Raw genomic sequence first — 13,151 nt, forward strand, 5'->3', positions numbered from 1 at the left:
TAAAAGTACCTCCAAACACGCACACATTGTCCTTAAGTGAGGACAGACTGTTGTTATGAAACATTTTTAATCAGCATGTTGTGCAACCAAAACATTTAAATTCTCCTCCACGGCGCTGCTGCAGCTGTTTTTGATGACAGCTTCCGGCTGTTTGCAGTTCCACTTCCGGACAGGTTTCATAAACTCGGGACGAAAAGAAGGTAAGAAGGACTGACTGTTTGCTAACTTACATCGAAACTATTAATCATGCGGTTAATGTTAATGCAACTGTTATTACAGCGCACAATAATTAATTCATTCACATGTCGAGATTTGGACGTAACGTCGTGAATCCGCTGCTTTTATTCTGACATTGCAAGGTTAACCGCGAGCTAACTTAGCTTAGCGCCAGGCTAACAGCAGCTAGCTACGTGAGCATGGGGGTCAGTGAGTCCTCTTTACATGACACCGAAGAGAGTCAAAAGGAGTTTATATCTGTAAATTATTATTCTCTTTCTTTGCAGGTTTGTTGACCTAAAACATTACAGCTGAAAGTGAATAAAGGGGTTGATAGCACTGCTTTCAGTCGCCCTCACCTTCGTTAGCTAACTCACAGCAGCCCTGACATAACAAACAACATCACATAACGAGTTACACAAGATCTCTGTGTACAATATTTCATTAAAGTAATTAATAGCCGCCACCAAAAAACATGACAGTTAATGTGATGTGTGGTACGTTTATAGTGTTAGAACCAGTCTGATTTCACTTTTTATTGCTTTTGTTTTGATGCAGCTGCATGAGATATAAACGTTTGTTTTTACCTCAAATAGTACAACTTCTGAATCATTTTTGTTACTTTATAGGATAATTTATATGCATGTATATATACATACATACCAACTTGACTCGTATTTTTTCTCACGCCTTATTCAACAAATATGAACATGTTCTAAACATGTGTTTAAAAGCGATGTAACTTAAAAAGTATCCAGTAAAATCTGTCTATACATAAGCAGTTGTGTAAGTACTGCCTGAGGAGGAGGCTGGCAGAATCAGAGACTTCTTTGAAATCACTTCGTTTTAAGTATTGTCGTCTCTTTTTAATTTGTCTTTGTTTTTATTTGTCTTTTAATTTTTCCCTTTAACTTTTTTACTCTGTCTCAATTCTGCTTTTTTTTGTTGTTGTTTTTTTATTATTAATGTTTATTGCCTTTATTTTGCCATTGTATTGTCCTAACATGGTCTCTGGGGTTTCTTGTCTCTGTTGTGCTTTGTGTGTCAATGCTGTTTTTAAAGGTGCGATATAAATAAAGTTATTCTGATTTTTTTTTTGAGTAAGTAAATAAACTGCATTTATAAAATGCTTTTTAAAACCAGAGTTACAAGGTGCCGTACAGTGCAAGCAATAAATAGTACACAGATCTATAAAAAACAGTATGAAACTTATGCCTGCAAAAAATATAGCCTAAAATGAGTCACATTTTAACTTCAATCAGGAACTTTCTGATAAAAGAATTTTTTAAAAAAAAGTAATAATTAGCCAATACAATTTGATATCAGCTTTCTGTATTCAACAGCTTGCAATGTGCATTGATAAGGATTTTTTTTTAAGTGCTGAGGTTCAGTACCTTGTCCTCATCTCTCTCTCTGAGAAATCTGTTTTTAATAATTACTACTACTACTACTACTATGCTGTTGTTGAAACGTAAACTGAGGCTAGAGCTGCAACAATTTGTGGAGTAATTGCTGACTTCATAGGCTATTTTTTCGGCTTTTTTGATATCAGTTAATCATTCATAATGTTAAGGCAGCAATGCCAAACATTCTCCTGTTACAGCCTTTTGAATGTGAGGAGTTGCTTCTTTTCTTTGTTTACATTAATATTCAGGCTGTCGATTGGACAAAGCAAAACATTTGAAGATGTCCCCTTGGACTTTTTTTGTAGATATTTTATTGAACAATTGATTAACAAAACAGCAATAATGGATTTTAATTTTTTTTAAATAGTTGCAATAACATTATGTTAGTTGCAGCTCTAATTGTGATTGTCCTTCATTTCTTGTTAGACTAAAAAAAATCATACTATCCGTCTCATTTGTCCTGTTGTGGTCTCTCCTCTGTGCAGGAAGGATGCTGTCCCTGTCCCGAGCAGTGGTGTGTGGCGTGGCCCGCGCTCCAGCTGCTGTCAGTCAGGGTGGAGTGACTGCTATCACCCGATTTAACAGCACACAGGTACCTGACCTCTATTTTATTAAAACAAACTTAAAAAAAAAAAATCATGACCTTAACATCTTATGTATTTATCTTTTTTTTTTCCCAGAGTGCTCCTAAGAAAACAACATTTGGGCCTCTGGCAGATGAGGACAGAATTTTCACAAACCTTTATGGCCGTCATGAGTGGAGGTAACACCCCTGATTTTATTCTAATGCCAAATCAAAAACATAAATTGATATGATTGAATCTCTAACACCGTACAAGTTAAAGCGCTGAGCGGTAAAATAAAAGAGACCTGTTTTGTGTTTCAGGCTGAAGGGGGCGTTGAAGCGCGGCGACTGGTACAAAACTAAGGAGATCCTTTTGAAGGGAGTCGACTGGATCCTCAATGAGATCAAGGTGTCTGGCCTGCGTGGTCGGGGCGGCGCTGGTTTTCCCTACAGGCATGAAGTGGAGCTTCATGAACAAGCCCAGCGATGGCAGGTCAGTGAGTGAGGAGACACACACGTACACACACGAGTCTTGCCCTGCAGGCATTACACGATGCCATTCAGCAGCAACATGCCCGAGTAACCGGATGATATTTTCATAGTAGCTGATCATTTTAATCAACTCATCCTTCAACTCTAAAGATGTAGCAGGATCAAGAACAAACTGTAATTTTATTTTTTTAAACTCATTTAAAAAATCTACCTTGTATGTCCTTTAACAGACTTTTATGAATAGACAAATATGTTGTAAACAGTCAAAACCAACAGCGTACAATGCCCATCTTCTTTAATTTATCTAAGCATTTGCATTGGTTTCTCAAAATAATTTTTGGTGCTTTAAATAATTATTTGAGAAATCTTAGCACAGTGGAAGTAATAAATCCAAAATTAAGTATTTATAGATGTAAATGGCACTTATTTTTAGGGGTCTACCAATATTGGTTTTTCAGGGCCAATAATGATTATAAGTAGTCGATGAGACCAACAACATATTTGGAACTGATATGCATTTACATTAAAAATGTAAATCTTTCTCTCAATATTTAGAATTTGAAATATAACCAACTCCAACACAAAACTTTGTTTAAAAGCCTTTTGCAATATTTTATCAAAACTGAAACGTTTAACATGAAGTGAAAAGTGAAAATTTTAATAAAAAAGGAATAAACTAAAATAGCTACCTGAGGTTTTACAAAGTGAAAGTTCCTCCCATGCTGACACTTTGCACTTTTTAAATAATTAATTTATCAGTAATTATTAAAATAAAACACAGATACAGATAAGCCAAATATCAGTCCCAATAATTGGTTAGGCCAATAATCTGTCGATCCCTTTTTCATAGTCAGTATATTGATTATTAAAAAAGTAACAAATCTTGCACTCTGCAAAGTTTAAATTAGATCAGTGTTCTTGTAACCTCTTTATGTATCCATTTTGCACCATTATATATCTATATTTTGATTAATGTGAAGACATTTACTCGACCTTATGTAACACAGTTCTTCTTTCTTGCTTCAGGCCAAAGTATCTGGTGGTGAACGCAGACGAGGGAGAGCCCGGCACCTGTAAGGACAGGGAGATCATGAGGAACGACCCCCACAAGCTGGTGGAGGGCTGCCTGGTTGCTGGGAGGGCCATGGGGGCGCGCGCTGCTTATATTTATATCAGAGGAGAGTTCTACAACGAGTCGTCCAACCTGCAGGTGAAAACGGACAGAATGAAACCTGACATGCACACTTTTTGATGATTGTTTACTTCTCATTTGCTGTGTTGTCTTAAATTTGTTATTTTTGGGATAGCGCAGGCCACTCATGAGTTTAACGTTGTATTTTAAGTACAATACAAGGCATCGTTGTACACGACTATGTAATAATTCATCTTGTTAAAGCAACATATTTCCAATATCTGCTCTCAGGTGGCTATTAATGAGGCCTACGCTGCTGGGCTCATCGGAAGGAACGCCTGTGGATCCGGTTATGACTTTGATGTGTTCGTGATGCGTGGTGCTGGAGCGTACATCTGTGGAGAGGAGACTGCTCTTATCGAGTCGCTGGAGGGGAAGCAGGGGAAGCCCCGCCTGAAGCCCCCATTTCCAGCTGATGTGGGTGAGTTCTGGCGTACAGAGGGGGATTACATGATTGGATTAACGGGATGATTTTAAAAAAAAAAAAACAACTTATTTTTACTTTATTATACGCTGTCCCTGCAAAAATAAACATCAAAATCAAAGGGTAACTTTGTCATATAAAAAATGGAATATGGATATAAGATCATTCATGTTGTCCTATAGGAGTGTTTGGTTGCCCGACAACTGTTGCTAATGTGGAGACCGTATCCGTGGCGCCCACCATCTGTCGTCGTGGCGGCTCGTGGTTCCTGGGCTTCGGCAGAGAGAGAAACTCCGGCACGAAGCTCTTCAACATCTCGGGCCATGTTAATCACCCCTGCACTGTGGAGGAGGAGATGTCTATCCCCCTGAAAGACCTGATCGAGAGGCACGCAGGTACGCATCACGCCAAGACGTGTACAGGGTTCCTACAGTTTAAGGCAAATTAAATGAATACTTTTAAGACTTTTTAAAGCCACTCAGGATGAAATTTAAGACCTATTTTGCAATAACCAAAACTGGAAAAAAAATTGAACAATGAACCAACATTTTTTTTTACGTAAATTTGCCCAAATGTTTATTGTAACATAAAATATGATATTTTTGGTCCGGTGAAAAGTAGGATTCCACTGCTTTAATTCCCATCATGAAGTTTGAGAAGACATTTGAAAGGTTGATTTAAGACATTTTAATACCAATAAGACCTTTTTTTGAAGATGAATTAATTTAATGTCTCTTACAGTTTTTTAAGGATCACCCTGGTGTAGCAAAATGTACATCCTGCTTCGCTCATATCATTAAGATAATGTTTTTGAGTTAATAAAAAACTGGGTCTTAAGGTGAAGGAAAGAGTTATCTGTTTGTGATTATTTTATGGCATGATTTAGGGGACTTTTAAAAATATATGTATCAAGAGTCCCTTTTCTTGTAAATTAATAAAGCCGTGAAAAAGTTGGGGCGGGGGGCACGGACAGAAAAGATGAAGATGGCTTAACATAAGCACACACTAAGTGATGCCGTTTTTTTTTTTTTACTTAATTCAAACAAACATGCGTCTGGTAGGTGGAGTGCGTGGCGGTTGGGATAACCTGCTGGCTGTAATCCCCGGTGGCTCCTCGACACCCCTCATCCCCAAACATGTATGTGAGGAAGTGCTGATGGACTTTGACGGCCTCATCCAGGCTCAGACTGGCCTCGGCACAGCTGCACTCATCGTCATGGACAAATCTGTAAGTTTGTCAACTCTTCTGCATAATTCGTCACGCATGAAGAATTCATCAAGCACCTGGTTCATTTGTTGATGCTTTGTGTCTTGCAGACTGACATTATTAGAGCCATCGCCCGCCTGATCGAGTTCTACAAACATGAGAGCTGCGGCCAGTGCACGCCCTGCAGAGAAGGTGAGTGCTACTTTAGCACTGTGGATAGTACGTATAGATGAACTGTGGTAAACTTTCCTCCGTCTAACCAGTGCCTAGATATCCCTTTGCAGCTGGCGAAACTCCTACAAATGACATAAATTGCATCATTTGGCGGAGTTTCACTGGCTCTCGGGGCTGTTGCTCAAACTACAGGCTGTACCTCTGCATTTTGGTATTACCCACCACCCATGCCACCGCACCACAGATACAAATAGTTTACAGCTGATCAAGAGACACACCCCCTCGCTCTGTCTCTCAAACAAAGAAAGAAATTGGATCAAGCTGTGAAACTCGGCAGCGCTGATCAAATATAAATCAAGATAATGGCACTGCACTGCCCATTTCTCACCTAAAATGTTTTCAGACATGATTTTAATGGCCCGTTTCACCGTGATGGCGAGAATTAGTAAACAGGAAGTGGGCGCCACACTGATTCCTGCAAAGTGAAAAATTGATGCTGAAAAAACAGAGATCAAACAGTTAATTTAAGCATCGAAGATTGAATATAAACCAAGATACTTTTACTGAGTGGCACATATGATTCTACCAACCAGCAGGAGCATTTTTTTGGTCCAATGCATTCTGGTAGTTGTAGGTTTTCTACCTTTTGGGAAAAATCGAACACCAAAGTCTTTTTTTTTTTTTTAATCTAGTCATGTAGCACGAACTTCAAAAGTGTTTGTGTCTTTCTACTGCATAGATGGGCTAGTTTTATGTGAGGCTCTTCATATTGGTGAAATACTTCTTAAATACAATTAATGTCATAAGAATTGTAAGGCTGTGTGTACTTTATTATGTATTTTAATGTAGTCTTTTTTAATGATTTTTTTTGTGACTTCTGCAAAGTATCTGAGTTTCTTGAAAAGCACTCTACAAATAAAATGTATTATTATTGTGATCGTTATTGTTTTTATTATTGTCAACTGCGCTGACCTTAAAATAATTCTTCACCTGCAAAAGGACCGTTTGTCCATGAATTACTCACCATGTGTTGCACTGAATTCATCTAACAGCAGCAAAACTATATCAAACCATCGGTTTACAGGCTCTCACACAAATCCTGCAGTATAATCCAAGTCTCGTTTATCCAGTCGAATGCTCAGTGCTTTTTCTCAGAGCGTGCTCGAGTGTATGAGCTCTGCCTGAGCAGAGATAAAAATGCATGTGCATGCCCAGGCGCCCCACTCAACCCTGCATGAGACAGTTTACTGACATGTTTTAAATTCCTAATGTTTTAGTGAAAATGCATGCATGTGGGAGATACTGAGCATACGACTTGATAAATGAGACTAGGATTATACCGCACAAATTGTGTGAGAGTTTGTAAAAAGATGTTTCAATATAGTTTTGCTGTTGTTAAACGCAATCATGTGTTCGCGTTTTTTGGATTCTCTGATCACCTCTGAGGCAGTTTTGTTCTTAAATTCAAGTTAAGTCACATTAAATGATATAAAAATGGTAATTTTGCAGATAAAGTATTCATTCAACACCTCACGAATCAGGTATTTCGGTTTCTTCTAATGCTTCTAACAGTTGAATTTCCCTTTTGTCTGTTTCTGCAGGAGTGGACTGGATGAATAAGATGATGTGGCGTTTTGTGAAAGGCGATGCACGGCCATCGGAGATCGACATGATCTGGGAGCTCAGTAAGCAGATTGAGGGACACACTATCTGTGCCCTGGGAGACGGTGCAGCATGGCCAGTGCAGGTAAACACACGTTTATTCACTTACATATTAACAGGATGATAAAAGAATGAATGAGAAATGAACGAGTTATAAGTCATTTTACAGGCTGCAGTTTGTGGTGCTGTTATATCGTATAGCATAACATTTAAAGAAGTTTCCAATATTTTGTGCACAAAGATTATTGTAGAATTGTATCAGAAGTGCTCCAGCCGAGTAACAAAAACTGAATGAAATAAGGTTCACAAAGAAGAAGAAAGAAAATCAGGGCTGTTGTATTAGATTGCTAGATTGGTGTTTGAATGAAGATTACATTTCCAACCACAAACTAAAACATCAAAAAATACTGAAGATCTTCTCTCCCACATCTTTCATTCATAATCTGAACTTTAAACCATAACCACTTCCAGATATTAACATCTTCCTTGTTTTTTGTGTAAAATATACTGTCATACTGTTTTGTAGTAAAGCCTTTGTTCTTTTTCTACTTAATTAATGCACCCAATGTTTTTTCTGTGTTCTCAGGGACTGATCAGGCACTTCAGGCCTGTGATGGAAAGTCGAATTGCTGAACACCAGCAGCAGCAGGCCAGGGCTTAAACGGCTCCTCTGACTCCTTGAACTTGTTCTTTTGCCTCATTTTACCTTAACCTTGTGCTTATGTCATTGACAAATTATTTAAAGCGATAATGTGCCGTCTTATCACCTCATCATCAAGTTTTACATTGATGTGCCTGCCTTGTCTGATTAAAGAACCAATAAAATTCTATGAACCTAATACTTTTGTTTTTGTTTGGAAAGAAATATCCAACAATAATGACTTCCCCCCCCTTTTTTAATTGTACAATGTTTAGCAATTTAATACTGCGCAGTAGATATTAACAAGCAGAAAGAACACTGCTCCCAGGGGTCAGCATTGGGGAAAAAATGTATTAATGAAAAAAAATTATATAATTATGCAGATTTCTGACGAGGTGTTGCGACAATAAGCTATCGATGATAACCATAAGGTTTAAAAAATTAAACATTTCATATCATTTTAATAATACACATATAATACAAATGCATAAATTTCCCTTTTTCCAGTCTTTTTACTATCCATGAAGTGTTGTGTTTTTTTTTTAATACCTTTGGACGGTCATGATTACAGACTGTTTGCCTCCCTACACTCGTATTTTGAGTATAATTAATGTGCAAACAAGAGCCACAATAAATGGTTAAGATGTATTTTACTAATTTTTTGGCAGTTTTACTAATACATTTCTTTCCCTAAATTTCTAAGCATACTGTGATATTATTGTAATTGTAAACTCTTTTGGCCTCAATAATCTTGTAGTAGAAATAATAATAATAATAATAATAATAATAATAATAATAATAATAATACCTTTCTTCTTTTTTTGTGATACTAAATGTCAGATAATTTTCTTTTAACTTGTACCTTCTTCTCGTGCTTTTTTTTGACAGAAATCAAGCTAATGTGCTCAGGTTTTGAAGGGTTAATGTTAATATAAAAAAACCACTTCATTCCCCTCCAGAAAATAACCCAAATTCATTAATCTCGCGATAGCGCCGTGGTCCGCAGTCTTTCCCCTGTCACGTGACGTGGGCAGAATATTCACCCCATTTCGGTGGACGTTTCGTACGGTAAGAAATGGATGCCCTTTTTGAATTGTTTACAGTGACCCGAGTCAAAATTAGTCGTGCTTTCTGAAACATATTCACCCAAAACGCAGAAGAAAGTGAGAACACGACAACACGATGTAAAATGTGGAAATACATGTGCACGAGCGTGTCGCTTTCTGCTGTAGCTGCGCTTGACCAGTGCCCGCGCGCTCCTCCATCCTTAGCAACTGTTAGCTTAACCCAAAGTTAGCTGTTTTATTTCGTCTATTTTCAATTACTAGTGCCCCTAAAGTCAATAGAGAAACACATTTCACCATCAGGTATGTATTTATTTTGGATATTTTCCTCCCGACGCTCCTGCGCAGGTTTTCTCATTATCTTACCGTTAGCTCTACGTTGCCTCTGCAGTCCTGAGCTGCAGTCGGTTTAGCTTTGTCCGCTACAATAAAATACATAATGCATATTCAATGTGTCTGCAGCAGTGTGCTCGTGTGTTACAGCTCCATGTAGCTGAGTGGTGTCTGAAGCATCAGCATGGAAATGATGAAGATAGAGCAGGTTGTTGTTGGGAGTGAGCGGAGATCCACTACAGCGGAGATCAAGACCGAGCCCGGGGTCGCTCCTCTGCAGCCCTGTAAGATCACATTTATATGCATAGTGCAAGTAGATGTGATGCTGTTAACCTGTTTCTGTCTCCCAGAGTCCCTTTTCATAATAATCACTGTATAGCATGTTGTTATATGTATATATTCCTATTATTGCGTTGTAACTGATCATCAACAACTTCCCATCTCATTGTGATGCAGATCAGCACGAGAGTCTGCAGTGTTTTCAGTGCTTCATCACCTTCTGTAACTCCAAAGCCAAGGAGAGACACATGAGGAAGAGTCATCGGGAGCAGTACACGCAGCAGCTGCAGCAGGTAGGAAAAAGTTGACTGAAAATAAAAAAATACCCAGCCAGGATTCAAGAAGAGATAGTAAATCCAGGGTTCCTGCTGATCTTTAAAGAGTCTTAAAGGCACTTACTTCAATTCAGTTTGCTTTATTGGCATGAATGATTGTAAAAAAAATATTGCCAAAGCCTCAGAAACAATTAAATATTTATATAAATAAATGCAAGATTTTTTTTTTAAAAAGCAATAATTTAATAATATTTAATCATATTCAAATCAACAGCAATCCATTGGATAAAAAAAATCATTGCATAAATAAAAAGAGCAAGAACATTTTGTTTTGTGTATGTGTATGTGTGTGGTATTTCTACTGTATATAGATGTAACAAAACAAAAAAATTTAAAACAAAAAGTGAGGAGACGTGCAGGAGAAATAAATTGTTTTGTGCATTTAGCTTTTGGTCTATGAGAAAATTGTGAGAATAATTGTTACACTTTCCTATAAAGCAGACTGACATATGCACTAGCTTGCTTTGTCTGACCAACAGTCCAAACATCATAGACAACAGCAGTAAATCATTTTTCTTTTGTTGATTGACTAAATTAATCGACAAGTCGTCTAAACTCTCGTTATAACTTTCTGTAAATTGCTATTACAGTAAGTGTGATGCTGGATTATATTTGTTCTTTTACTGGAGTTTTATGGTTCAGATGAATGAATATTTGGAAATTGATAAGGAATTATACTATTATATTATTATAGTCGGCTTATAAATTTGAAATTTTTTTATGAAATTATTTCTTGGCTTTTGCCTTTATTGGATTGGACAGTTTCAGCATGAAAGGGGGAGAGAGAGATAGGACACATACAGCAAAGGGCTGTGGGTTGGAATCGAACCCTCGGACCCTGCGGTAAGGACATAGCCTTTTGCCAGAAGGTGTGGCTGCATAAAAGTACTCCTAAGAAAAAAAGAACAATAGAATAACAAAAAAAAAACAATGGACAGTTAAAACATGAGTAGTTCAATGTAAACTTGGTGGAAATTATGTTCTAGGTGTATCTTCGTAGATCGAGTGGATGATCATCTTCTATTTTTAACCATTTTTCTGCTCATCATTTTGCAGAATGATACGCTCTTCATTTGCTACAAGTGCGATAAGAGCTTCTCATTCTCTGATGAGCTCAGCCAGCACCAGGCCTCCCACAGCACAGAAGAGAAGCCCTTCCACTGTCTTTACTGCCGGAAAAACTTTTTCACCTTCACTGAGGTGAGAACGCCACACGCTACACGAGAACCTGTTTTGTTGGGATCTGAAAATAATTTCTTGTCAGTGATGAATGTTAAATGTCTTGCAGCTGAACAAACACAGACGACACGAATGCGTAGAGCGACGGTGTCCCTGCAGGGACTGTGGCGCCCTGTTCCCCAGTCCCTCCCGCCTTCGCCGCCATCGCATCTCAGCGCACCCCCAGCGCCCCATCGTGGCTGAAGACGTCAACACCTACCAGTGCTGCAAATGTAGTCGTGGTTTCCAGACTGAAGAGGAGCTCCTGGAGCACCAGGAGAAATTTGCCAATGCTGTAAACTGTGACGTTAAGCCGCAGGGCAAAAAACGAGGCCGCAAACCCAAACACGCAGCACAAGTTGAGAACAAGAAGATCAAACAAGAGGAGGACGCAGGGGAATACAATGACTCAAAGGCAAACCCCTCCGATAAGCAGGAACGGGAGCTCCAGATTCCTTGTTCTGAAGCAGATTGTGACCTCATATTCCCCTCTGTCGCAGCGCTGCGAGCACACAAGAGGGAGAAACACGGGCCTTCGGCTCACAAAGGTCACGCATGCACAGAGTGTGAAGAGAGCTACGGCCGGCTCGAACAGCTCAAAGAACACATGGCCAAGGTGCACAGCTCTGGATACCTCTGCCCCACCTGTGGAAAGTGCTTTGCACGAGAAAGCACCCTAAAGAGTCACCAGAACACCCACACAGAGGGAGAGGAGGCAGCAGAGAAAAGATAATACACGGGGAAAAGACTGTAACTTCATCCTACATCCTTCAGTTAAATGATTGTCAGAGTGTTTCCCACCATAACTCTGTGTCGTGTAGGTAGAAGATTTCTATGTGAATATTTTAGGTCGAGAGTTTTTGAAGCAAGGTTACGCAACACACGAATTATGGAGGTTATATCTGGAATGCCGTTTTTCGATTGCTTTTAGAAAGACATCCTACACCTGTGAATAAAACTCTGTACCGATCTGTACATAATTATGATTTATGTCCACTGTAAGCTCATGTCACGAGGCCCATTTTTGCTGTCCGTGTTACCTCTATTGTACCTGAAATGTTTTTTAATCATGCAGACTGACTAGCTCATTCTCACTCAAGTGTGGGGATGTTTTCTACTGAGCTGTACTGTTTTCAGGAAAATAAAAGGATGAATGTAAGTCCTAAATATGATAAAATCAAACATCTGATAAATGGGCCACTGTATAGGATTCTGTATTAAGGGACTGCAATAAAGTAATCTGCGGGTCTTATTCCTCTTTTTCCTAAAGTTAATAATTGCTGCATTAAACAAGACTTACGTCTCTGTGATCAGTGTGTGTGTGTGTGTGTGTGTGTGTGTGTGTGTGTGTGTGTGAGAATGAGAGGCCAAATGTAAAGCCCTAATGAGGTGCAGTATATTCATGTTTACCTGTTGATGGATGGAGTCTAAAGCAGAGTTCCTTAAAAGGCACATAATTCATTAATCTAAAAATAAAGGCTTAATTGTTATTAAATTGTCTTAAACCAACCTTTCAAAAGTCTTGAAAATGCAGATGTGAAAAGTTGGATTTTTTTTTCCTGGCATTGCATTGTGGAATCTCAAAATAATTCGTAGATTAAAAAAAAACAAAACTGAATCTATTTTCTTAAACTCTTCATGATGCCAATTAAAGCAGTGGAATCAAACACGCAGAGTGAGAAAAAAACAGTAAAACTCACCAATAAATGCTTAGTATTTCACAATTCTAACCAGATCTAACTTTTTTTACTGCACCAAAAATGTTTTATGTTACAATAAATATTTGGGCAAATTGTCCCTAAATCTACGTAAAAAGTACTGGTTCATTTTTCATGGGATTTTCTGTCTAAATTTCATCCCGAGTGGCATTAAAAAAGTCTTAAAAAGTATTAAATTCAATTCACCTTAAACTATAGGAACCCTGGTCGAGGAGTAGTTTCCAAT

General features: G+C 38.3%; 2 protein-coding genes across 3 annotated transcripts; both read left to right on the plus strand.

Annotated features, from left to right (window-relative positions):
* The first annotated feature begins 148 nt into the window (after positions 1–148).
* LOC121957783 (NADH dehydrogenase [ubiquinone] flavoprotein 1, mitochondrial-like) lies at positions 149–8,177 on the plus strand. Its single transcript, XM_042506561.1, is given in 12 exon segments — positions 149–200; positions 2,108–2,214; positions 2,303–2,385; positions 2,509–2,629; positions 2,631–2,680; positions 3,706–3,889; positions 4,103–4,292; positions 4,478–4,690; positions 5,357–5,523; positions 5,613–5,694; positions 7,278–7,423; positions 7,925–8,177. Coding segments are annotated over 11 exon segments (1,413 nt in total). The 5' UTR covers positions 149–200; positions 2,108–2,112; the 3' UTR covers positions 8,000–8,177.
* An 818-nt stretch (positions 8,178–8,995) lies between these two features.
* Positions 8,996–12,481, plus strand: LOC121957998 (zinc finger protein 34-like). Of its 2 annotated transcripts, none has more exons than XM_042506837.1 (5): positions 8,996–9,046; positions 9,526–9,659; positions 9,832–9,947; positions 11,046–11,189; positions 11,278–12,481. In XM_042506837.1, the coding sequence occupies exons 2-5, from the start codon at positions 9,560–9,562 to the stop codon at positions 11,938–11,940; spliced, it is 1,023 nt and encodes a 340-aa protein (XP_042362771.1). In that variant the 5' UTR covers positions 8,996–9,046; positions 9,526–9,559; the 3' UTR covers positions 11,941–12,481. The 2 variants fall into 2 exon arrangements, with proteins under 2 accessions (XP_042362771.1, XP_042362770.1); XM_042506836.1 differs by having other exon boundaries at positions 9,038–9,345.
* The last annotated feature ends 670 nt before the right edge of the window (positions 12,482–13,151 follow it).

The sequence above is a fragment of the Plectropomus leopardus genome, chromosome 18 (genome assembly GCF_008729295.1).
Source record: "Plectropomus leopardus isolate mb chromosome 18, YSFRI_Pleo_2.0, whole genome shotgun sequence".
Lineage (NCBI taxonomy): Eukaryota > Metazoa > Chordata > Actinopteri > Perciformes > Serranidae > Plectropomus > Plectropomus leopardus.

Excerpts from the sequence above, each read along its gene's own strand:
- LOC121957998 (XM_042506837.1), top strand. The coding sequence starts at position 9,560 with ATGGAAATGATGAAGATAGAGCAGGTTGTTGTTGGGAGTGAGCGGAGA. Across the intron at positions 9,948-11,045 it reads ACACGCAGCAGCTGCAGCAG|AATGATACGCTCTTCATTTG; the intron begins GTAGGAAAAAGT and ends ATCATTTTGCAG. Across the intron at positions 11,190-11,277 it reads ACTTTTTCACCTTCACTGAG|CTGAACAAACACAGACGACA; the intron begins GTGAGAACGCCA and ends AATGTCTTGCAG.